This window comes from Calypte anna, chromosome 1, assembly GCF_003957555.1.
Source record: "Calypte anna isolate BGI_N300 chromosome 1, bCalAnn1_v1.p, whole genome shotgun sequence".
In the NCBI taxonomy this organism is placed as follows: Eukaryota; Metazoa; Chordata; class Aves; order Apodiformes; family Trochilidae; genus Calypte; species Calypte anna.
The window spans coordinates 133,892,769-133,918,200 of NC_044244.1; the positions used below are offsets into that span (position 1 = coordinate 133,892,769).

Genomic DNA, 25,432 nt, shown 5'->3' on the forward strand with positions numbered 1-25,432 from the left:
TTAGCTGTCCAACAGAAGAACAGGTGCATAGTCCAAATTAATCATTTAGTTCAGGCAGCAGAACTGCCAAGATGTGGTGCTACAATCCCTTCAATTCATATTGAGCACAGGCCACCACTTTAAGGACCATGATTATACTGTCCTTTCTTCTTTTTTCATTTCTTTTTGCATTCATGCTTTTTTTTCTCTGGGCTGGTACTAATATTTAGGCAACTGCCTGGTTTCAAAAAGTGTGTCTCATGTTACCAGCTGTGAAGCTTCCAGAAGAGCTGAGTCTCCAACAGCTCTCCAAAAGCAGAGAGAAAAAGCTTGCTGAAATGAGTGGGGCTTTATGCCCAAGGGACACAGTCCTAAATACAGACTATAAGTGTAATTTATTCTCTGAATCTGCAGTAACTGTAGGTAACGCTTCTACTTCAAAGCATTGAGACATGACAGGAGCACTTCTGAGCTAACAAAAATTTAAGAATTGCTAAACTATATTCTTGGAAACCTCTTTACAAAAGAAATAAGAAAACACATTGAAAATGTATCTATACACAAAGGTCTTAACAAAATGATGCTGCACTTGCCTTCAAGGGAAAGTAACAAAAAGTATTAGCTCAATTTCTACTCAAAACTACACCAGTGCTTTTTGCCTAGGCAATGGTAACTCATTTGGGATACAAGAAAAAAAGACAGTTAAGATGTTTGCATTCCTTCAATTTTCTTACTAAGCATCTTAAGATTAAAATAAGTCGAATAGGACAAATTACTTTCTCCTTCAGAGACAGTGTTCCCCACAAATTACTTCCTCATATGCCATAACCTTCATACTTAATGCCCTCCTTTAACTTCAAAATCCAGTTCTCTGTTCTGTGTATGTCCTTTTGATGTGTTCAACAGCATAATTTCTGGAGACTCATTTGAAAATTTGTCTCAAAACAAAGAAGAGAAATTTACCTGAATGTAATAAACTCCCTTTTTCTGGGCATACATCATAAGAAAACAATAATCCAAGTTCTGTTTTGTTCTCCATCTGAAATTAAATTAAAAGCTTAAGGATTATGAAAAAAAAAAAAAATCTATTTCAACCATACATGTTCACAATGCAAAGTAATCTCACTATGAATTAGTGAAATGTTAGGACAGCTGCTTTTGGCATTGTTCCCTCAGGAAATCCTTGGAGAAGAACAAAGCAAAGCTTCCACCTTACACTTTTACACAGACATAAAACTGAACTTGAATCTCATTTTCTGAGAACTACCTGACATTTCACTAAACACACATACACATTTTAAATGGTAATTCAGCAGGAATTACTGGGCTCTAGGCCATGTTTCAGGAAGAATTTAGGGAAGAAAAACAGTACAGAAAAAAGTCTAGATACATCAAAAAAGTATGCCAAGTCTCTTTTGTCCCCCCTAAATTCTACACTAAATGAACTGAACCAGACATAGCATTAGGCTCTCTGACCATGCACAGAACAGCATGCAGATAAGAATGAGATGAATTCACAGAGCACTTTCAGCATCCCCACACTTTTGAGAATAACAATAAGAAACCATTTCAAGAATTCACATCCCACTGCAGTTTCATAAACACCAGAAGTGTGGGAGGAGACAGGAAAAGATGAGGAGGAATAAACTAACCTCACTCTCTCTTTTGAATCTCCAAATGTCTCTTTCAAGTTTGTCAAGTCAGGATAGTAAGTTGCAGGAGGGGCTATTACTTCCACCAAGCCAGAATTGATCTCTGTAGAAAACCTGTCAACAGAAACATTCTGAAGTCACAGGAGGGATTCCAAGTTTTGTAGATGTTCTCCTCTCATTCTGTTAGTACAGTTACTATGTTTGGTGACCATAATGACTTATTCAAATGAAACATGTAAAATTAAAATAGCATGTAAAAAATAAATTGTTTTCCTTAGCATCTTCTTGAATGCAGCATAGCCTCTTGCCCAGTAATCAGATTTTAACTAGATTCTAAACATTTATTTACCTTTTTTTCAGAATCTAGTGAGGTTTTTTTATAGCTCCCTTTGACTGTAGGAAATACAAGGCTGTAACATGGATATTAAAAATTTCCATTACTGTTAAACCAATCCCATCTGCTTACGTTATACTTAATAATTTAACCCCATTTATTGTTTTACAATTTAACTGATGGAATCACTGCCCCTTAATTTGTCATCTATTACTTTGTTATCTGAAAGCCAAAATCCCTAATTAAAAAAAAAATTCTCATACTTCCAGAATATTTTTATAACCTGGCACAACCTGGAGGAAAAAAAAAAAAACAACAAACCCACCAATAAATTAACAAGTCCCCCACTAAAACTACAACTTACTCTTTTTCCAGGCTTGCAACAACACTGTTAACATAATCAAGATCAGTCTGGAAAAAAAAAAACAAACAAAAAAACCCAAATGGAATATTTAACAGTTCTGGAGCTACATTTTAAAAGACAATGAAATAAGTATTGGAATTAGCTGTACTTGAAAATCAATGTCAGCATGTAAGATTATTTGAGTAATATAGGAATACAACACATAACTGTCACACATAACTGTCTTATGTCTAATGGGAGAAGAAACAAATTTTTTTAAAACAGAGTGGAAAAATATTTGCCTCATATGTGCTCTTAACAGACAATTCTAATTCAACTGTTGTCATTTTCTTGCAACCTCTCATGCCCTTAATGACAAAATGATCATCGAGTGTTTGTGTAGGAAGTACTTCATACTATTGTTATATAATAATAATAAAAATATGAAATGACCAAGGAAGTATTGCCAAGGAAATCTTTTGGAAAACATGATTTGAACACACACTCTTATTTCAAGAATACAGCTCCTAAACTTTGCATTTAAATCGTGGATGCCCCAACCACAGACATTGATAGAATCATAGAATTGGCTGGGTTGGAAGGGACCTCAGAGATCATCAAGTCCAACCCTTGATCCACTACTGCTGCAGTTACCAGACCATGGCACTGAGTGCCACATCCAGTCTCTTTTTAAATATCTCCAGGGATGGAGAATCCACTACTTCCCTGGGCAGCCCATTCCAATGTCTGATCACCCTCTCCATAAAGAAATTCTTTCTAATATCTAACCTAAACCTCCCCTGGCACAACTTAAGACCATGCCCTCTTGTCTTGTTGAACACACTATTAGCCTGTCTAGGGTTGTTTTTTGCCATCAGAGATTAAACTTGGGGCACTATCAATCCTATCAATCACTCAGTTCTTAAAGATGCACAGTTCCTAAAAAATCCTTGTTGGTTAAAATATAAATTATGACATTCTGGAAAAGTCTAGATCACCCAGTTTGCCAAAACTGACTGATTCACACCTGGTTCACTTGGCCATTTACATGCATTTCAGGAAAAGAGAGAGATGTGACAGAAAATCCTGATCTTTGTTATACTTACTAATGCAATAATTTGAAACATCATTTATCAGTTTTCAAAACAAAATTTACAGTTTACAAATCAACCCAGATTCTTGTGGCCCTTGAGGATTCTGCAGAAATAACTGCCTTTGAAATTCTGGAAACAAAGGAACAGTTCATATATTTTCTGATGAATTTGTAATGCAGATTATCATTAAAGGATTATACACACAGAGAATAAAACCCTCCCAAGCATTTCTATAGAACCACTAATCTTGTTTGATAAAAGTGCTTCCTTTTGATCTTAAAAATCACCATTCCTATTTTTAAAGATTTATTTTCATGAAATCCAACATAATGCTGGTGACGCACACTTTTCCAAAAATTACAGCAGTGGGTTTTTTCAAATCAGGTTCAAAATACTACAACAACATACAAGTAGAAAACATTTGTTGTAAATTTTTTGTATATATTTTGCTGGTATGCCTAGTGCTGGACAGATATTCTAATAAGCAAATAAGGTGTTTCCAATTAAAACCTCATCCTGCAGTGAGCTCCACGCAGGCAGATTCACAGGTCCATGTGGACTTCAATACATCACTAAGCTTTTATATACACCTATGGATTGTTCACAGTTTATTACTGGAATGGAGTGTAAGACCAAACTTTTTCTGCTGTGTATAACAGTTGCAAATCAATGACCTACTCACTACCTAAAAATAATTTCAATAAAGCCATCCTTAACTGAAACATTTTAAAATAAAATATTTCATACATTAAAAATACCAAAATTGATGTTTAGTTGCCATAGGAAAAAGACAAAGAATCTGAATTTGCAGTTAGCATGCCAGACTTTAATTACCCCATCTTGCATTAATAACTCAAATACTTGTTAAACAGCCCACACTGTAACTGCAGACAAGAATGTTAGGCATATATATATATATACACACACACATACACACACACACATAACCATAGCAAGTAGAAACACAGTATTTCAGAGATTAAAATAAATACTGAACTTCATGCCAATTGGAAGCATATATTTGGTCACAAGCCTGTGCCTTACTACAAATCTCCTATGTTCCTTAGGGTGAATGTAGTTTTGACCTATTTCACAGATACACCATGAAGCCTGGCTTAAAAGAAAACAAACCACCTTCACACTTTTATAGAGACTGCACCACAATCAGAAAAAAAAAAAAAAAAGAAAAAAAAAAAAAAAAAAAAGAGGGCTGTGGGGTTTTTTCTACTTCCCTTTATTTGTGTCCTTCATGCAAAAGGTTGGCAGCTTCCCAGCCAGAGGTGCAATCACAATGGATTCACATTAAAGAGATATGAACTTCCAACCTCATATTGTGACCTCTGCTATCAAACAAAGTCAGGATGGTCTGCTCTACCTGCACAGGAAAGGAGATATGGCAAGTACCACTTCTGGTTTAGTAGGTAACCTTCCTTCTGAACCAACAATCACTGCACCAGCATTGTGCAAAAGGAGATGCCACTGTTAGAATGAAAAGGAACACTGAAGATTAAAGGAATTGATGCAAAAATGTGAGAGATCACAACTGAAGAGTTAACAGTGCCAGCCACAAAGATGCATCTTATCAATGAATCACATGGAGTCTTAAAAACAAGTTTGTCCTGTTTGGTGGATCTCTGGGAACTAAAGAAAGACCTAAATAGGGGTTGTTATTACAGTATCAGTTCAGATCTTTCTGCCTAGCCATATGAAATCAGTGATCTCTGAGAGAAAGTAAAAACACTTGGAGTAAGATATCTTCCTGGTTTTATTCATACCAGATCAGACCCAAGACTGATCCAGCTCAGCATCTTGCTTCCAGCAGTGGCAGCCATGGACAGATACATAGCAAAAAATTGAAAAAGCATACACAATACTCTCTCCTGTTATCATCCATGTTTTGACAACCTTCAATTCAAATTACTTCCTGAGACAGATGAAATAGTATTTATTGTTCCTCAAGGTACTTTGCCAGTATCCTCTTGAGCCCATTTGAACTTTCAGCAAGACAATTTCACCTTATGAGGTCTACAGAGTGTCAGAAGCCTGTGAACATGGCAACATCTAAGGTTTAACTCCTTGAATCAGCAGTATTGATGAGGGACACATATAGAGTGCTTTGATGAATCTCTAAAAGTAAACTGAGAGTCCATTGTGGAACAAACCAAAGTTTCAGACTTTTAGTGAAATAAGTTCTTCAACTTCCTCAGTTTTTACAAGATGCTGCCCCACCTATTCTCTGAAGTACCTTCTTAGTTTAGGTGATGCTGCATTTCAAATTTGCAATTATTATACAGTTTGTTTGAACAAACATTATTATTCATAATAAAAACAAAGAACCAGAGCAGCAATGGACTTTCCAATCTTTATTGATTTTTATGTGTGTACACATAAAGTGTGTGTACACAAAGTAGTAAAATATATTAGCCAGCAAACAAAAGGTTAGAAAGTTAACAGGTAGCCAACTATCAGACAAAAATTGAGATTTCTACCTTTAAGAATTAATCCTTTCTTACAGTTAAATGCTAACTATTTCACATTTGGAAGAATGACAGAAGGTGGGACTGTTTCTCAAAATGTAAGGAAAACCATGACATTTTAGACCAAAGGTCTACCTACTATCTTAGCCAGTTGCAGATGCATAATAATAGGGATATAATCATAGAATCACAGCACATGCCAAGCTTTAAGGGACCCATAAGGATCATTGAGTCCAACTCCCTCCTCTTTACATGACAGCCTAAACCTAAACTGTATGACTAACAGTGTTTTCCAGACTCCTTGAATTCTGACAGGCTTGGTGCTGTGACCACTGCCCTGGGGAGTCTGTTCCAGTGACTGAGAAGCCTCTTAGTGAAGAACTTTTTCCTAATATCCAATCTGAGCTTCCCATGATGCAGCTTCATTCCATTTCCTCACATCCTGCCACTGGCTACTGGAGAGCAGCTCTCCTGCTGCCCCTCCCTTGACTCTGCAATAAGGTCAGCCCTCAGCTTCTCTTCCCCAGGATGAACAAACCAAGTGATCCCAAGTTTTGCCCTCAAAGCTTTCCACCATCTTGGTCACCCTCCTTTGGACACACTCAATATTTTGCTGTCCTTCTTACAATGAGGCACCCAAACCAGTACTTGCACACAGTACCCGAGATGCAATCACACCACTACAATGTAGAGGTGCAATAAACAGGCTATGTACAGAATTAACCTTCCTTCCCTTCATACACTTCCCAGTTCTTATTAAGAATTTATAATTCCTAGGCCTGAGTGGTATCAATACCATTATATTTAATACCTTGTCCTGAATCTGTTCTTTGTCAATTTGTCTGATTCATTTCAGACTCCATAGGTTCATATTTCACAATATCCAGTAGCAACAAGACCCATAGTTTAGCTATGGAATCAAGTGAAAAATGTTGTCTTTGGTTTAGATTTTGCTTCTTAATGTCATTTAGCAGCACCTAGGACCTGTATCACCATGACAAACTGAGAATTGGTTCTAATCCACGTAAGTAAAACCTAAATGAGCAAAACAGCAAGTCCAAAGAGCATCAGAACTAGGCTGTTACACAGCAAACATACAAACACTTCCCATCAGACCATACAAGACATGGTCTTTTATTCTACCAGTATCAAGATATAGTACTGCTAGAAGAAACAAAAATAGCCTTGAAGTTCAGACAGCTCCATTGTAAAGCATGGGACTCCTGTCCCCACTTTTACTTCCTGTCTCACCCCTCCTGCAACAACTTATTTAGTGATACTGGATACATCACAAACCAGGTTTTCCTTAATTTGCTATTAAGCACTACTCTTATACTCAACCACCCGATGTGATCACAAGTGCTAAAAACACTGGACTGTGGGAACATAAAGTGCTACAGAATGGGATGCATCAGTACTGGCACTTGGCTAGTGAAAAGCTTCATTTTCACATTAGTTTTTCCAAACTGAGTATAAAAGCAAACAAAAAAACAAAGAACAAAAAACCTAACAAGCGCCCCCAAAACCAAACCAAACAACACAAAAAAAAGGCAAGTAAAACATGATGGAATGCCATGATACACTGCACAACCAATGCAATTGTATTATTTTCTTGTTCTGGAAGTTTGCCTTGTAACCTTAGCTTTTTTTAAAAGCTGTAATTTTCAAGACACATACTGAAGTGCTCTGTAAAATGCACAAGCTTTCAGCAGTTGACTCTACTTTGAGCAAGGGAGTTGGAGTGGATGATCTTCCAGAGGTCCATTCCAATCTCAAGGACTCTCTGAATCTCAGACCATGCCTTAGCAGATCAATCCCCTGTTTAGGTTAACTTTCTATTTCAGGTGTCAAAAAGAGTCAGCCTTAGGAAGAGAAATGCAAATACAAGCAAAGATGGCACTAAAATTCCAAAGATTTTTTTTTCCTCACAAGCCACTAAAGAAGAAAATTAAGATGCAGAGTATCAAAATATTACAAAATCAAAACAAGACAGTACAGGGAAAGAGAGGAGAAATTTAGCCATCAATTGTACATTTTAAGCAATGTTGTTTATCTAGGCTATTAGATTGTCCAGATCTTAACTTTTTCATGAAATACACTGTAAATCTTAATTAATTCAAAAGCACCTTCCAAGAAAAGAAACAAGATCCCTGTGAAACAACTGTGATAATCTGAAAAGTGTCGTCATCTCATTGCTTACAAATTTCTACAATTTTATTTGATCTTTAAATTAAATATATTCCACTTCTATGATGATTCTGAATAATTAACAAACAATGCAAAATTGCCTCCAGAAAAGGCAAACCATATATGCCTGGAAATTATAAAATATAATTACCTATATACAAGACATTCAAATACACATAAGATAAAACAGTCACTAAAGCAGCATTTGGACCTATTTTTGGATATTTATGCAGTGAAAAAAAAACCCTAAGGAATAAAAGTGCAGCAGAGCTTTCCAGTGGTTACATTTGTTTACAGCTATAAATAAAGATGTGGAAGAAGGTAATAAAATCTGTCAAGAGTTCAACAAATGCATCTGAAAAAAATTATTTTCTGGAATACAGTGTCTGCTTTCAGCTCTGATGCAAGCAGTTCAAGTTAGATAGAGGAAATATGAAAGATAAAAAGAAGAAAAAAAATAGGAATGAAGAATACTGCCATAATATAGCTGCCTAATGTTACTAAAGCTAAATGTAGCCTCTGTGTCCTAGAGGTATCTTACAGATAAAAAAGCAGTTAAGTGATTCAGATCTAGGGCCTGAGAAAGGAAAACAATCCTGAATTTTATCTTTGTGCTGAAATACTAAATTTGTTTCAGGTATATGAAGTTTTCAAATCCTGTCGAGGATCTTTTCTTAGAGCTAAGAAAGATTTTTCTTTTTAAAAGTCACTGGTTCAATCTCATATAAAAACTTGGCTAGTCGTTGCCATAAAAAGAGGAGCATAAAATCCTATGATGCGGCCCAGTATCAGTCATCAATATTCTTTGGATACCAAAGCTCAGGTGCCAAAGAAGCAGGAATTGCAATAGCTGCTTTAATATCTTAAATTCTCACTGATAGGACAAGCTACCCTTTTAGAGGTGAGAGCTGACAGAATATCTAGAAGCTGTATTCATCCTGAACAGTTTTGAGTGAGATATGCAAAACAAAGGCCTCTAAAACTACTTAGTGAAAGTAATGTATCATTTGGCCTTTGATTTTTAAAAAAATATATATATTACATACATATGTATGTATATATATGCTAAAATCTTATGGTCTTTCTGCAACTCAAGATGTGCAGCAGATCATCTGAGGACTAGGAATACACTAGGAGTGCATGGGACATCTCTGTAGCCAGGATGAAGATCAGGGTTGAGAGTGAGAGAGACAAAATGTGCCTTTATTTTCTACCAAGAGATCTGCTAATCAGAGAGATCTACTATTCAAAAGAAGAAGTAAAATATAGTCTTGTTTATTTTGCTGAAGTTTTCCATATGGCACTCTGGTGCTCATACATTCAAAACAGGTTTAGCAAGGTTTGACCCAGTATGTGCAGTCAGTGCTTAATTTGCTAAGGCTTTGTTCATACCAGTGCACAGGATGGTGTCTTGCTGGGTGCTTGTGTCATGCTGACCCAACCACTACAGAAACTTTTCCAAAATAATAAAGGGAAAAAAATTCTCCCCAAAAGGAGGACAGAGAATATTACTGAAGATCAACATCTCTTAATTTATCAGCCCTTGACTACATAAAGGGATAACACAGTAACAGAGAAAGATACTCAAGATACGCAAGGTTTTCAAGTCTAACTGAATTTTATACAAATGAAACAAAAGAGTAAGATTTGAATAAGTACATTATTCATGTACAATATGGACCACTGCTCCAAAACAAAAGGCTGGTCAATCATTGCCTTGTCACATGCAACCACCCCAGAATTGGCAATATGCTTCTGCATACCTTTAACGTCTTCTGATTCTTACTGAAATGATTTGTCCTTCTGATATTTTTGGTCAAATCAAGGGCTTACAGTCTTTTCAATATACACTGATTACTGTTGATACAAAAGACTGCTCTAAGTGCAGTCACTGATTAATGAAGTGGACTGACAATAACTTGTGATATATTTAGAACAAGTCTAGGATGCTTTTTTTTTTTTTTCCATGGTAAATAAGATCTTCCCACAGGAAGGCTTCTTAAACCTAAAGCCTATAGTTTATTTTTGAAAGCAAGTTCTCAGCAGCTTTATGAGACTTGAATTACCTGTTTCAAGTAACTAGCTACATAGTGAAGAGGAATAAAGAGATTTTTAAGTATGGAGGTATAATGAATCATGCCTATTTATTAGTCATCCTAATGAATACCTCCAAATTATTCTGTAATAAAGTTATTTTAACAAATTGGAGAACACAGATGTATGTCAGTTACTGCGGCAATTGCACAGTTTACTGTCAAGCAATTCAGGTAATTATTTAAATAAATGATTAAATATCACATCAGCTGAGGTATTTTAGAATTCCTTGAATTCAGCATGGAGATTTACTGTGTATAATTACATTACCGAGAAACAGCCATACAGCGAAAGAATATGCAATTCTCTTTATTTAGCAACCATATTTTAATATTTACTAGCCCATCTGATTATACTGTCATTCTGTTTGCAGAAGGCCATTAGCCTTGATTTTCAACTTGCTTTCTAGTAAAAAGTCAAATTTACAAGAAAGAAGTCAGATTGTATTGCTAAAAAAGAAAGATTAAAAAAAAAAGTAAGGTTGAGTGTTGAGCACAAAGAGATTACAGTCCACAACTATGGTTCTCAGCAATGTTTCTTAAACACCACCAATTTGATTTTTAAAACAGAGTCAGCAAGTAAATACTGAAATGCTTTCAAAATACAATTTTTTGTGTAATTCTTTTGTGAAAACATTTTTTACATCTTGCACTTTTTTGTTGTTGTTGATACAAGTCATAGACAAAGCACAGATAGTAATTTGAAGCTTATTAGCAACATCACCTAACCTCACACTCTGATAATTTCAGCATTTAACCTGCACAGATTTTGATCAGAGGCCAGACATTTTTTCAGAAACTTTTCCCATCATTTTTAATACAGAGACAGTTGGTCATAGTTATACTGTATTTTTTAATAAGCCTTCATTAATGCATAAATGTTAATCATAGCAATAGTCTTCACACACTCCAGGGTAGGAAACCTCACAGATTAAGCTATTTTAAAAGCTAAAGCCCCTTTCTTTTTTTAAGGAAAAACAGAAGTCCACCAGGTGTGTAGGCATTCCCTCAAATAGCCAGAGAAAATACTTAATAAACCTACACCTTTCATCTTGCAAAAGAAAACTGAAAGAATCAGCATAACTCAGAGACAACACAGCATAGTTCAAAATGAAGTATTAATGTAAGATATTATTTACTGAAAATGTTCCCTATAGCAATTACAAAACAAACTATAAGATATTGAGCTTAAGAAAATAGAAAATGTGGTCAAAGAAATAGTAAAGCAGGGAATACAAAACTTGATGGAGTGAAAAAAAGATAAAGCAAATTTAAATATAAATGAACAATAAATTAATGGTTCTTCAAATTTTCTCAGACATTCATGGCTTGCAGTGCCCATGGCAGATGTGAGTAAACACACAGGGCTACAACAGATACAGAAATAAGCTACAGAGGGTTAAGATACAGAGGTATCCCACCCTGGAGCAAACCACACAGCTCTTCTTGGGCACAGAAGCAATAGCTCCCATGTTAAAATGGTTGCTACTTCAGCCGCTTTTGTAGAATCATTCCAAAGGTGAAAGAGAATTTCACACCACTTCAAGAGAAGAAAGGCATTTAGCTATGGAAAACTCAGATATAGCAATATGGCTTGTCTAAGGCAACAACAAATATGTGCATTTGCAGAGAAAGTGTGAATTCCCTTCATTCCTGTTCTACATATTGCAGTAGACAGAGAATCCAATGATAACACACAGCCTTCATAGTTCAGATGCCCTTAAGCAAAACAAAATTAAATTTCAGTTTTAAACCTTGAAAAGAAGCCACACTAAAAGGCAATAAAATAAGCTCAATAAATACAGGGAAGAAAAACTCAGAGGTCCAGTAATAGGGATAATTTAAGAGCATTGTCCACAGAAGTGCAGTATCTATTCAGGCAAATTGGTTTTGACTGACCACCAAGAAAAAGAAAACAGAGCAATCTATATTAAAAAACTGTAAGAACCACTTCTCAGGTACAGGTAAAAAGTTTCCAGACTTTTCAAGGACATTTTTAAAATATGCTGACAATAGAATCAGAAGTATTAAAAAGTCTATCTAATTTTCCACTGATTCATCCCTGAACTGACACTGGCTCACAGCATTAAGACCATTTTCACAGTTATAACAAGAGGATTCAAATTCGCCTGTGGGACTCATAAAACACTTTCAGCTGAGCTCCATATAGTTAGATGGGTGAAGGTCAAATAGGTATATAACTTTCACTCTTTCCAAGTTGGACTTCTGAGAAAAACATTAAGACCAAAATAAGTATTTGCAATTTCCAGCAGCAAATAATTATTTCTGAAAGTATTTTATAATTTTCCTAATTTTGATTTCCACTAAATCAGAGCCAAACAGACCAAACTGCCCAACTGAACACTATTTGAACTGACCAGCTATAAAGGTCTGAAATTGCTATATCCCCACAGTCCAGCCAATAAAAGCAATAACAATCTGTTCCAAGCATCTCAAAACTGCAGCACTCATGTGAGGAACAACTAAGTAGTGGCATGAAGAAAATGGGAAGAATCCCCCTTGCAACATCAGAATACCTTGGATATTATTTCAGTATTGAAGGAATGAGGTAATTAGCACGTTGCTGACACTAGGTAAAAGCATGAGAAGTTTACAAAATAACAGAAAAATCTGGGCTCTTCAGGACTGTTTCTTTCAGAAACACAAGACTGAAACTGTCTTCTTTGCATGGAAGGAAAAGACAGTCATCTGTCCAGTTCTACAGAAGTAGACCCTCATCAGTTCCTGAAAGAAATCATAACTGTAGTTAAAGGCAAGTTAGAAACTGTATAAAAATATTTAAGTGATTACCTCTCCTATAAAGACAACCATAACACAATCCAGTTTTTCTTCAGGGGACAGCTTATCAATAAGCGAGTGGAGAGTTTCTGTAAGGTAAGACTTGACTTTTCTTTTCACTGTAGGTATTCCCATTACAATGGAAACTGAAATCAAACAAAACAGAAATGTACTTTCAGTGGTTTCATACATAAAATAGGAAAAAACCTCTTACCTGATAATAAAGTATCGCATAAGAAATGCAAAGAGTTAAAAGACAGAGATAAGAGTAATCAAAAATAGTTTAAAAATATACCACTCGTCATCATGAGCATGATTAACATAATCACCACTGATGCTCAGAGGAAATACAGCAAACAGAAAAAATCAATCCTAGGCATGCCAGACTAATGCATAGGTAATAATCAACAACTATGGTATTAATCAGATAAGGTGCACCAAGGACTTAGAGTGATTAAATTTCCTAACTCAGTTTTCTTTGTCAAATTGACATAACCATTCTTCACAGCTTAAGTACTTAACTTCTTAGAAGTCATCTTTTATAATGACACTGCTGAAAAAAAACCTTGTACTTTCCTTGTACCTGATCTGTGTTCTTCTAGAAAAACAAGCCCAGGTCATCAGTACTACCCATAAATAGGCACTGAAATCTCTTATCATCATTACAAGCACCTCAAATGCAAAGCAATCCAGCCCCAGCTACAATGCTATTAAAACCACCTTTCAGTTGACCTTATGACTACTGTGTTCCTTAACTTTCCCATAGTCTTTCTTCTATACCTCCTCCCATATCTAGGGCTGGCTACCAATTAGGAACACAGCAGATAGCATCAGGAACACAGTTAAAGGATAAATCAGGCTTCATGAAGCTAGCACTAGCATTCTGATCTGCAACTATTTACCACCTCAGAAATATATAAAATCTAATTACTATTAAAAATATTGTTTGCCAGTTCTTATAGTTTGTCTAGCAACTACACATCAACAAGCTTTGAATTTTTAAAATAAACACAAAAAAAGTGCAGTGACCATGAAAGGGGAGGATGGGGAAATAATTTCAACTCAGAATTTCCTCCCTCTTTTTAATTAAATAAACCTGATTCTGATTTCTACTTCTGTCACATATTTCCAGTAGGACATAATATAGGCTTCACTTCCTGAATAACCATATTGAAATAAATGGTGTTTACAGTCAGAAAAATAACCTTATGGCTTGAGCTCAAACATTTGTCACAGAGGCAAGCCTTCTGTTAAAAGAAGGAACAATCAAACTTATTGAAGTAATAAAAAATGCTTCTTTCAAAAGCAAGGACAGGGACAAAAGAAAAAAAAAGTCTAGTGTACAATAACATGAGTTATTCAAGTCAGAGCACAGAGAAACAAGGATCCACTGATGGGGCCTTCAATCTTAGAATCATAGAATGCCAGGTTGGAAGGGACCTTAAGAATCATCTGGTCCAGCCCTTCTATTATTATTGTTTCTGTGATATGTCTGAGTTCCCTGTCAACCTGAGACTTAAAACTTTGCAACCTGGGGCAATCCACCACTTCTGCTGGGACCATTCCAATGTCTGACTGTCCTTACAGTGGAAAATTTTCCTCTTGTGGTAGGAGACACAGAAACATGTATTCTTGGAGGTGTATTGGTTTAGCTTTATGCTATTTATTTTCTATAGCTCCAAGAGTAGGATTCCATGGAGCCATCCTAATCAACAAAGCTTAGTATTTGTGAGGATTAAAAGAAAGAAGAAGAAAAAAAGAAAAAAAAAATCAACAGTATTGCAGCACAACACTGATTTCCTCCCCTTCAATGAAAGTCCACATTTTATTGATGCAATTATATCTGATTACTCTACTTCTCTTAATCCAAAGTTATAGATTTACATATAGTGTTCAAAAAAAACCCAAACGCAAACTCTTAAATAACTATATCTATGTGTGCTTGCCCCACAGATCTGAGAAGCTGCAAAGATTTGTCCATAAGCAGTTCAGAATATGTAATGCTTGAGCTTTGTTCCCTTTTACATTGCTACAAAAAAATTCATGCAAACTTAATGCTTCTTAATGTATACCTTAACATGGCATGGTGTGTGATTGAGATTATGCAGAAAGGAGCAAAGCTGAAGGCACATTCCTTTCATCTTGGATTCAGTGTGAATTCTAAGAGATACCAATATCACACAAGTTATATGTCCTTGATCTACAAAATAATGCAGTAAACTACATTACTAAAAAGTCCTCCAGATATTAAGCATAAAATAAGCACTGTTCTCAGCATACCTCCTGTCCTTCCAAGGCCAATCTGCACGGAAGGTTGAAGGCTTCCTTCATTTTTCAACAAATGAGGCAAATGGTAATAGATATTTGGCACTTGAAGAGATTTTCTACTTGTTAGCTCCTTTAACAATTTCAGTGTCTCATCTGCAAACATAGATGAAATCAGTAATGCAGAAAATATATAATATGAAGTTTCATGCAGTGGCAAATAGTACAAAATTCTAAGCTTGGTCCTAACTGAAAAAACAGAACAAATGATGCACTTCATTGAGGCATTGTATCTCCCATATGAAGTATATTCTCATTTTGAACTCATATATAAGACTGTGGCCCAGCAACCTACAGATACAGTTAATACTTACCTAATTACACCTAAGACACTGTGTTTAATCACAGAAATAAAGAATGCATCATTTATTTTTGCTTACAGAGCTCAACACGAGGTAGTGATGCTACTGCAAAGCTACAAATGCATATTGCAATACACTCCACGTACAGATATAAAATAGCATTAAATATACAGCTGATATTTAGAGTATTTCTGCAATAAACACTACCGTGAATTTAATTTAGTTCATTAGAGTGCTTAAAATAAATCTTGTTCTTTCTAAAGTAACTGCCTCTTAGGATATCCAGGTGGCTCTCTAAGTTGCAAATAACAGTTTTTAAATTTCCCTGCTGTGCATGTTGATTTTTTTACATCAAGTGTGAAAACAACCCTTATTTCAAATGACAGATATGATAGCATACGGACCGTTGAAAACTTATGGGATTTATAATATCAAGTTAAGTGAAAGCTGTACTCAAGGTTTCCAAGATAAAACTGAATTATGAAGAAGTGAGAAAAGTAATGCCATAAATGTCACTCCCCTCAGAGTCACTCTGTAGCTTCTAGAAAGACAGATGGGTTTCATTGTGGGGTTTGGTTTGGTTGGGGTTTTTTAACTTACTTTGGGCAGTGAAACCAAATTCCTAACCACTTATATATAGTCTTGAAAAAAGCTTTTCAAATAGATGCCATAAAGAGCATTGCTTATTTTTACAGATTTCAGCACAGGTACATTTTGCTTTTCCTGCTAATATTTCCTTTAGCTTAAACTGCAAAAGGTGGACTAAAAGTTCTGTCAAAGTACAATAGTTCTATGTGTGAATGAATAATGAGCTACATTAAAAAAAAAAAAAATCTAGAATTCTTTCATCTTCAAAGAGTGTTTGGGTTGTTGAAGAGCAGGCTCCAGGGAGACCTTACAGTGGCCTTCTGGTACCTGTGAAAGGGCTCTACAGGAAAGCTGGGGAGAGACTTTTTACATGGGCATGTAGTGATAGGACAAGGGGGAATGGTTTCAAGCTGAAAGAAATTCTTTTCCGTCAAGTTGGTGAGACACTGGAACAGGTTTCCCAGAGATGTTGTGGCTGCCCCTTCCATGCAAGTGCTCAAGGCCAGGCAGAATGGGGCTTAGTCCAACCTGGTCTAGTGGGAGGTGTCCCTGAATCAGACAGGTTGGAAAGGACCTCTGAGATCATCAAGTCCAACTCTTAATCCACTTAATTTCCCCTCAAATTCTATTTAAAAAGTTATGGAAATTACTGTCAAAATATATTCAGCCTGTTAAAAAAGTAACCAGAAGTTCCAGAATTTCATATCTAGGTGTGGAATAAGTATTCAGTCCCTGAAGTCACAAGAATGAAGAATGGATGGATCATTAAGAACAAAAACTGGGGAAAAGAATAAAAACCAAAATAATCCCCACCAGATATAATGTATAACACACTCTTCATTTGCATTGCTGAATGGTTTCATTCAGATTTCTCAGTACGATTCCTAATTTCGTAGCAATAAGAAGAGATATTAGTAGTGCAAGGTTATAAAAAAAAAGCTCAATCACAGCATGTACCTGAAAAATTATTCATTGCATTCTTACTCCCATTTGTTTCTGCTACTGCGCGCCTGAACTGCTCCAAGATAGCGTTGAGCTCAGACGAGCGCTGCAGCGTGCGATGCTCGGCTATGCGCAGGCGTTCCTTCAGAGCGTGAAATTCCCGTTGATATGCAATCAGCTTTTCTAGAGAGGAAAGACAAAAAATAAATGATGATCCTGGTTATTTTTGGAAACAAACAGCCAGCTACAGACAGATCCAACCAGGGTCAGAGACTGCTAAGCTATGCAGCATCTGACATCCAACCAAGAAGGGTAAAGACGGGCAAAATCCCACCTGAGGTAGGCACCTCGCCAGTCACACAGCAGCCCAGAGGGAAGAGTGAGCTGCACCAGACAAGGATGCAGAGCAGGCATTACAGGGGTACACACCTCACCTACACACAGGGGCAACCTGTGAGTTGTTGTTACTCAGCACCACAGGGCAATTCTGAATCTTTCTTGGAACAGGTGCCCAAAACCCCATGAAGAGTCATTTGCTGATATGGTGTCTGTGCCCTGACAACTTGGCAAGGTCAGGGTTTCTGGCTTGTGCGTGTTTTTTTTCCTATTGGCCATTTCCCTGAAACTCTTGAGTATCATCAAGTCTCCTTCAGCCAAGCTACAGAAACAGACTGAAGTATCTTAAGTGATATTATACTTTGTTATCAATAAATATTCCAATATTCCAACCACACAGCTGTCATCCATGCACATGTCTTTTTTTGTTATTTACCTATCAATTCCTAGCCTTTTAGTATTGCAATGCTGGGGAAGTACAAGTTTTGCTGGCAATTTGAATCTCTTCCTCTTGCTGCATTACATTAACACATGAAGTACAAAAGGAATTGCAGCTTTCCCTTGTTGATAATGCTGCATTTGCTCCAACTGCTAACAGTTTACATTTATTTTCTTTTTTTGTAGTTGGGATGTACTGTTCTGATTATGTTTAGAAAACACAATGAGCTAAAATGCCCTCTGTTTTGAAGACAGAAAAATAAAAAAAATAGCTCACTACCTCTTAAAAATATTTTGCCTTGCCAGCCTTACTTTCTTTTTTTCCTTAAAACAAAACAGTTATTGCTTTTGTGCCAAAAAGCCCAGAACACAGACACTGGCACACAACACAATTCTAGTCACACTACACATTGATGACTGAACCCAGACTGCTATTTGAAACAGGACTTGGTGCTTTAGTTGGCAGTATTGAGGACAGAAAAATTTTCAAGAGTTACTGGCATGAAGGACATTCTTAATTGCTAATGATAACCCTAAGAAATCAAAGACTGCTTGGAACCATGACTGCTAGGTACAGTAAGGTTATGAATCATTTTAACAACCAAGCAAACCTAGAATTGTATTAGTGTAGACACCACTTTCGAGTGCAAATGATATCCCCTCCACAGAAGGAATGGGTGATGGCAGGTTATATAAATGCCTCTTTAATTTCTGTCTAAACAGGAGAGAACAGGTGTGCCACCAAGGGACACACAGGGCTTCTATAGCAGTGGATAGGCTCAGAAGCAGGATGCAGCATCAGGTCTCCCTTGTCTTTCTTCATAGTACAGATCACAGAATCACAGAATCCTAGGGGTTGGAAGGGACCTCGAAAGATCATCTAGTCCAACCCCCCCTGCCAGAGCAGGGCCACCTAGAGTACATCACATAGGAATGTGTCCAGACGGGTTTTGAATGTCTCCAGTGAAGGAGACTCCACAACCTCCCTGGGCAGCCTGTTCCAGGGCTCTGTCACCCTTACAGTAAAAAAATTTTTCCGAATATTCAACTTGAACCTCCTATGCTCCAATTTACACCCATTACCCCTTGTCCTATCACTGGTCACTACTGAGAAGAGCCTAACTCCATCTCCCTGACACTCACCCCTTACATATTTGAAAACATTGATGAGGTCACCCCCCAGTCTCCTTTTCTCCAAACTAAAGAGACCCAGCTCCCTCAGCCTTTCCTCATAAGGGAGATGTTCCACTCCCTTAATCATCTTAGTAGCTCTGCGCTGGACTCTTTCAAGCACTTTCCTGTCCTTCTTGAACTGAGGGGCCCAGAACTGGACACAATACTCCAGGTGTGGCCTCACCAATGCAGAATAGAGGGGGAGGAGAACCTCTCTTGACCTACTAACCACACCCTTTCTAATGCACCCCAGGATGCCATTGGCCTTCTTGGCCACAAGGGCACATTGCTGGCTCATGGTCATCTTCTTGTCAACCAGGACCCCCAGGTCTCTTTCACCTACACTGCTCCCCAGCAGGTCAGCCCCCAACCTATACTGGGACATCTTGTTGTTCTTCCCCAAATGCAAGACTCTACACTTCCCCTTGTTGAATTTCATCATGTTTCTCTCTGCCCAACTCTCCAGCCTAAGTCTCTCTGAATGGCAGCACAGCCCTCTGGTGTGTCAGCCACTCCTCCCAGCTTAGTGTCATCAGCAAACTTGCTGAGGGTACATTCTATACCCTCATCCAAGTCGTTGATGAAGATATTAAACAACACCGGTCCCAGCACCGACCCCTGAGGGACTCCACTAGTCACACACCTCCAACCAGATTCTGCCCCATTGACTACAACTCTCTGACTCCTTCCTTTCAACCAGTTCCTGATCCACCTCACTACCTGATCACCAAACCCATATTTGATCAACTTATCTACAAGGATGCTGTGAGAGACGGTGTCAAATGCTTTACTGAAATCAAGATAAACCACATCTACTGCTCTTCCATCATCTATCCACCTAGTAATTTCCTCATAGAAGGCTACAAACTTCTGTACTTCTCTTCTTGCTGCTTCAAAAGGCTAAATTCACCTGTGACAAAGTCTGTTCTTCTCCTGGGAAAATGGTGAGAATCCTATGGAACCTGTGATTCAGCCTCCAGCACTTTAAGTAGGATTGAATTCAGGTCTTCTCTTGACTTTAACAAATTCTGGGCAGATACCATTTCTCTTTTTACACTTACTACAAGGTAGCAGGACACCACTACACAGTGCTCCAACAACTCTGGTGCTCTAAGAACAGCAGAGGCCTAGAGCAAAGAATTTACTTAGTAATACATCAATACATCAAATAGTGGAGACACAGTAGTTCTGTGGCATCTCCACCTAACTCTGTAATGTAAAAGCATAAAAACCTTGCTGATAAACTCTGGTCGTAAGCAGAAATTAAGGAGTTGTTTACCTCCTCAAGTCAGGTAGGTAATGCAAAAAATGGAATTACAGCACCCTTGTAATTCCACAGCAAATTAAAATTCTCCCATAAAACCACAAGGAGATAAGAGGTCAACTGAAAAGGCAGTTTTGTCACGCAAAGAAATGAAAACTGTAGTTTGGTATTAAGAATTACAAATGAAAATCCCTTACGGTGGAAATGAAACTTTCAGAGGATGTGGGTGTTGTAACACCTTAATTTGCAATTCATATCATGTAAAAAAACCTCACCCAAACCCAGCTGATTTATTTAAAAAGAAATTTAAAATTATATAAGCGTGGTTTTATTTTCCTAGCTTACAGCATTTTTGAGCAAAGATAGGATCCCAACTCTGGCTCTGTAAAATTGTTCCCAGTAGAAGTATTACAAAGTAATACTCAGTTCTCAGTTCTGAGGCTCTCAAGTGAACAGTACTGGTATTGTATTTATCATACTTGAGACCTCAAAAGAATGAATTCCTTTAAGAAATACTAGTTGATTGGTTCAAAGCAGTCAACTTCTCACAGCTGCTTCAATCAGACCTATCTGGGTTAAGGAGGCTGTTACTTCTGAAAAGTATCTTTCAAAAATGTACAACTGATTTTTATTTGTTAGGTCACAATATTATTCGGCCAAGCAAAACTAGAAAATGCTAACATTAAATTTTAAAGTGCACTACTCTATTTTTTCCAGTTATTGATGTAAAATGAAGTAAAAATCATTCTTTGTAAGAATTTATGGGATCTGCACCATTTACATCTCTCATGCTAACAGAGCTTAGCACTTACATGTAGTTGGAGATTCATGTGTAATTTGGCACTTGTTTTACAACATGACTGCCTGTACTTTGACACAAAAGAAATTAAACTTCTAACAATGGGGTCTTTGGCATACTTGCAGTACCTTCAGAGCATCATCAACTGCTCACATACTTATTACTTGAAAACAAACAAAAACCTGCAACAGTAGCATCAAACTACATCCACTTCCACTTGGCACTTGCAAATGACAAAATATTAGGCTCTCACAATACCACCAAGAGTGGTCATAATTTTTCACAAAATATAGGAAAGTAACTGTCCCTTAAGGCACCAGGAGTTTATAAACAGTACAATTTGATTTTTCAGAGTTCATGACTCCAAAGTACCTGAGAATGAGCCTACAAAATTAAATTTAAGGATATATATTTTTGGTAGACTTTGACTTAGCTCAAGTTTAGTATTTTTCTTCTCCTCCTCCAAGTTATGAAATTATTTGAAAGATATATGTTTTTACTAAATATAGGACTTCTTGATAACATGTTACTATACTACACAAAAGTATCATTTATATTTTCAATCTCACTTCTTTCCTGAAAAGGAGGAAGGAATTGAAATTTGCAAGTGACTATAGAAGCTTCTCTAGAAATTCAAGTAAGTTTTTTCAAAACTTGAATGTATAATGAAAGACCAAAACTCAGAGTTGAAATTGGCCAGTGCTGTATTTGACAGCAAGAAGGGCATTGTTAAGTACATTAATAGCAAAAGGAAGTCTAAAGACAACATTGGACAAACACTTGTTGATTATAGCCAGCTGACGAACAGGGGCAAAGATAAATTGGAGGCATCCAGTGCTTTTTTTGTATCAGTCTCTAATAATACTGATACACCGTGGACTGCCCAGTCCTCTGAGACAGAGGACTATAAGTAGGGGAAGAGTGACTTTCCATTGGTGGACATTGAAATGGTAAGGGATCAGCTGAATGCTCACAAGTCCATGGGGCCTGATGAGATTCATCCAGAGAACTGAAGGAACCAGTGAATGTTATGGTAGGACCCTTCTCCATCATCTACTAAAGGCCCTGGGAGTCTGGGGAAACCCCTGCTGACTGGAAGTTAGCCAGTGTGATTTCAATTTACAAGAAGGGCAAGAGGAAAGACCCAGGGGAGTACAGACCTGTTTATCTAATCTCAGTTCCTGGGAAAAAAAAAGATTACAAGAAGATACAAGCACTGGGTACTCTTGAAAGGCATTTAAAGAACAGTGCAATCATCGGGCACAGCCAACACAGGTTCACAAGGGGAAAGTCCTGTTTAACCACTTTAATATCCTTCTGTGATAAGGTCATAAGGTCACCCCATCTAGTGGATGAAGAGAATGCAATCCAGTTTTTCTGGATTTTAGTAAAGCTTTTGGTATTGTCCTTCACAGCAGCCTTCAAGATAAGTTGTCCAACTGGACAATGAGCAGGTTCACAGTGCGCTGGGAGGAGAAATGGCTGAAAGGCAGAGCTCAAATGGTTGTAGTGAAGAGAGCTGGAGACTCTTTAGTGGTATTGCTCCTAAGAGCTCAATCCAAAGAGCCAGTTCTGTTCAATATTTTTTTATCAACTATCTGGATGCAGAAGTTGAATGCACCATTAGCAAGTTTACTGATAATACAAACTGGGAGGCACTAATGACTCTCTAGAGGGACAAGATGCTTTGCAAAGGAATCTAGAAAGACCAAGCATTGGACAATCATCAATGGCACGAAATGTAACAAGTCCAAATGCTGGATTTTGCACATGGATGGGGTAATATTGGCTACAAATATATATTGGGAGAGGAATAGCTGGAGATCAACCCTGCAGAAAGAGACCCGGGGGTGCTGGTTGGCAGCAGGCTCAACATGAGACAGCTTTGTGCCCTGGCAGCCAAGAAGGCAAACCCCATCCTGAGGTGCAGACACAGCATAACCAGCCCGTCAAAAGAGGTGATTACCCTGCTGTATTCAGCTAAGAACTTTGGCCTTGTCTAGTTTGGAGAAAGAGGCTGAGGGGTGACCTCATTGCTCTTGTACAGCTTCCTGTGGAAGTGGAGATGGAGGTGCCAATCTCTTATCCCTGGTATCCAGTGACAGAACACATGGGAATGGTTCAAAGCTGAGCCAGGGCATTAGATATGGCATTAAGAAGCATTTCTTTACCAAGACTCATAGAAACTACTGAGTTGGAAGGGACCCATCAGGATCATCAAGTCCAAGCCCAGCCCTTGTGTAGGGCACCCCCAGAATCACACCATGTTCCTGAGAGCATCATCCAAACTCTTCATGAACTCAGGGCAGGCTTGGTACTGTGACCACTTCTCTGGGGAGCTTGTTCCATTGCTCAACTCCCCTCTGGGTGAAAAACACTTTCCTTATAAGAGGGTGGTCAAACACTGAAACAGGCTTCCTAGAGAGAGGTAGATGACACCCCAAGCCTGTCAATGTTTAAGAGGAGTTGGGACAAAGCACAAAATAACCATATTTGAACTTGGTCAGCCCTGAAATGTTCAGGCAGTTGGACTACATGATCATCGTAGGCCCCTTCCAGCTGAGATGCTCTATTCTATTCTGAGATAAACTGACTTGTAAGCATTGTATATACAAAAAAGTCTATATTTTCAAAGCACATTTAACCATTTAGTATTTTCTTGTTCAAAGCTTTCTGTCAAACTTAAATAAACTGAATTGATTTCTTGTCAAGAAATACCAACCCACTTTTTTTCACCATTGTTACAGTAAAAAAACACTTAGCCTAAAACCAAAGAGAAAAGTCACAAAGATTAGAAGTCACCATAATGAAAAACAGCTTTTTTCCTACAATATTATAACTTGTTTCTCTTCTTATGCTGAAACCTAGAGTAGTATAGGAAAAGTAAAGGATTCAGACAGTAAGTTGTTTACCTTATACAGCTAATGGAAGAACTTCAAACATATCTGTTCTCTGACAAATAAGATATCCCTCTAAAAGCAACAATACTCAATATCAACTACATTTGGTCTCCAATAGTTTCAGCATACATTTATATTTTTATTTAAGAACAATAAACTATTTTGCATTGAAATGAGAAGATGATGCTTCTCCATACTTCACTCTGGAAGCCAAAAAGATCAAATAAAAATAACTAACCCTCATACTTCAAATACCTTGTTAAGAAATTACTCAAAAACTGAAAGCATTGATTCTTCATAATTTTCTTTTAAACTCCAGTCAAAAGCTAAAACCTAAATATTTTAGCTGGCTTGATGATGTATGTGCACTTCTTGGAAAATTAACACTGTCAACTCACTCAGTAGTTTGTTTTCTCAACTGTTTTTGTCTTTTTGCAAGACATTCCCCTGAATATGCAGAACCAAGAATTTAGACAAGCTCACTTGAAAGTTAATGCAGTATTTTGAATATTAAAAATTCAAATCAATCTGTGAAGGTCTGCAATTTTTTTTAATCAGAAATGTAATCTCAGCTATCAGACTATTCTCCTCTGAGTTATTTATGGTTCTCCTATTAAACAACTGTTTAAAAAAGTCATTATTAAAAGATACCATTAGCCTAAGTTACAAATTCAGTCCATTCTCCTCTTCGCCACAGTCTTAATTACATAACTTCTATTTTTGCTCCAGATTTAGGCAGCTCATAAGCCAAGTTTTAAACCAGGTGCCTATTGCCTAAACTCAACATGGAGCCACTGAACATCTTAACATACATCTAATTTCTTGGTTTGGTACCACTAGTCTGACCTGCTTACGTACTTTAACCCATAATTTTTAAGACCAAAGAGCTTTCTTTTGGGATAAAAAAAGGGCACCAGAATAAAGGAACAAGAAAATATGCTGCAGTTAGAATTTTCAAAAACATTTTGCTGATTATCTCAACTCAACTAACGTAGCAAAGAAGTCTGAACTGTAGGTAAATTTCCTGCACTGGCCGAATGCTTGCCATTTCTTAATTCCAAATGAAACAACTTTTGGAACAAATGAACAACAAAATGCAACAACCAAAGGAGTTCTATGAATATTTAGTTTCAGTGCCATAAAATTATCCACAGCTGTAAATTTTTTGTGCCTGCTACTTTTCTAGAATTTTTGGGTTTTAATATGAAAACTACATGAGGAAACTACTTTGTGTGCACTTTTAAATTGAATGGAGTACAGAGATCTACAGAATCAGCAAAATTCTGCTTCCTCTGACTATTTTAAGTTTCACCATACACCATCTATAAAGGAAATGGAGATGGGTCAGTATCAAAGAAAGAACCTAGACATGTAACCTTCAACCACAATGCACTTTTGAAAGCTATA

The 25,432-nt window shown here is 37.2% G+C and overlaps 1 protein-coding gene across 5 annotated transcripts in view; it reads right to left on the reverse strand.

Moving 5' to 3' along the window:
* MGAT4A (alpha-1,3-mannosyl-glycoprotein 4-beta-N-acetylglucosaminyltransferase A) overlaps positions 1-25,432 on the reverse strand; it is an 80,337-nt gene that overhangs the window by 29,567 nt on the left and 25,338 nt on the right. For all 5 annotated transcript variants that reach the window (XM_030445630.1, XM_030445637.1, XM_030445611.1 and 2 more), the window contains exons 3-8: positions 17,131-17,298; positions 15,239-15,379; positions 12,971-13,104; positions 2,330-2,376; positions 1,632-1,745; positions 943-1,018 (exon numbers count right to left, since the gene is read on the reverse strand). In XM_030445630.1, coding sequence (XP_030301490.1) covers positions 943-1,018; positions 1,632-1,745; positions 2,330-2,376; positions 12,971-13,104; positions 15,239-15,379; positions 17,131-17,298 — 680 coding nt within the window. The remainder of the gene's footprint in view (positions 1-942; positions 1,019-1,631; positions 1,746-2,329; positions 2,377-12,970; positions 13,105-15,238; positions 15,380-17,130; positions 17,299-25,432) is intronic.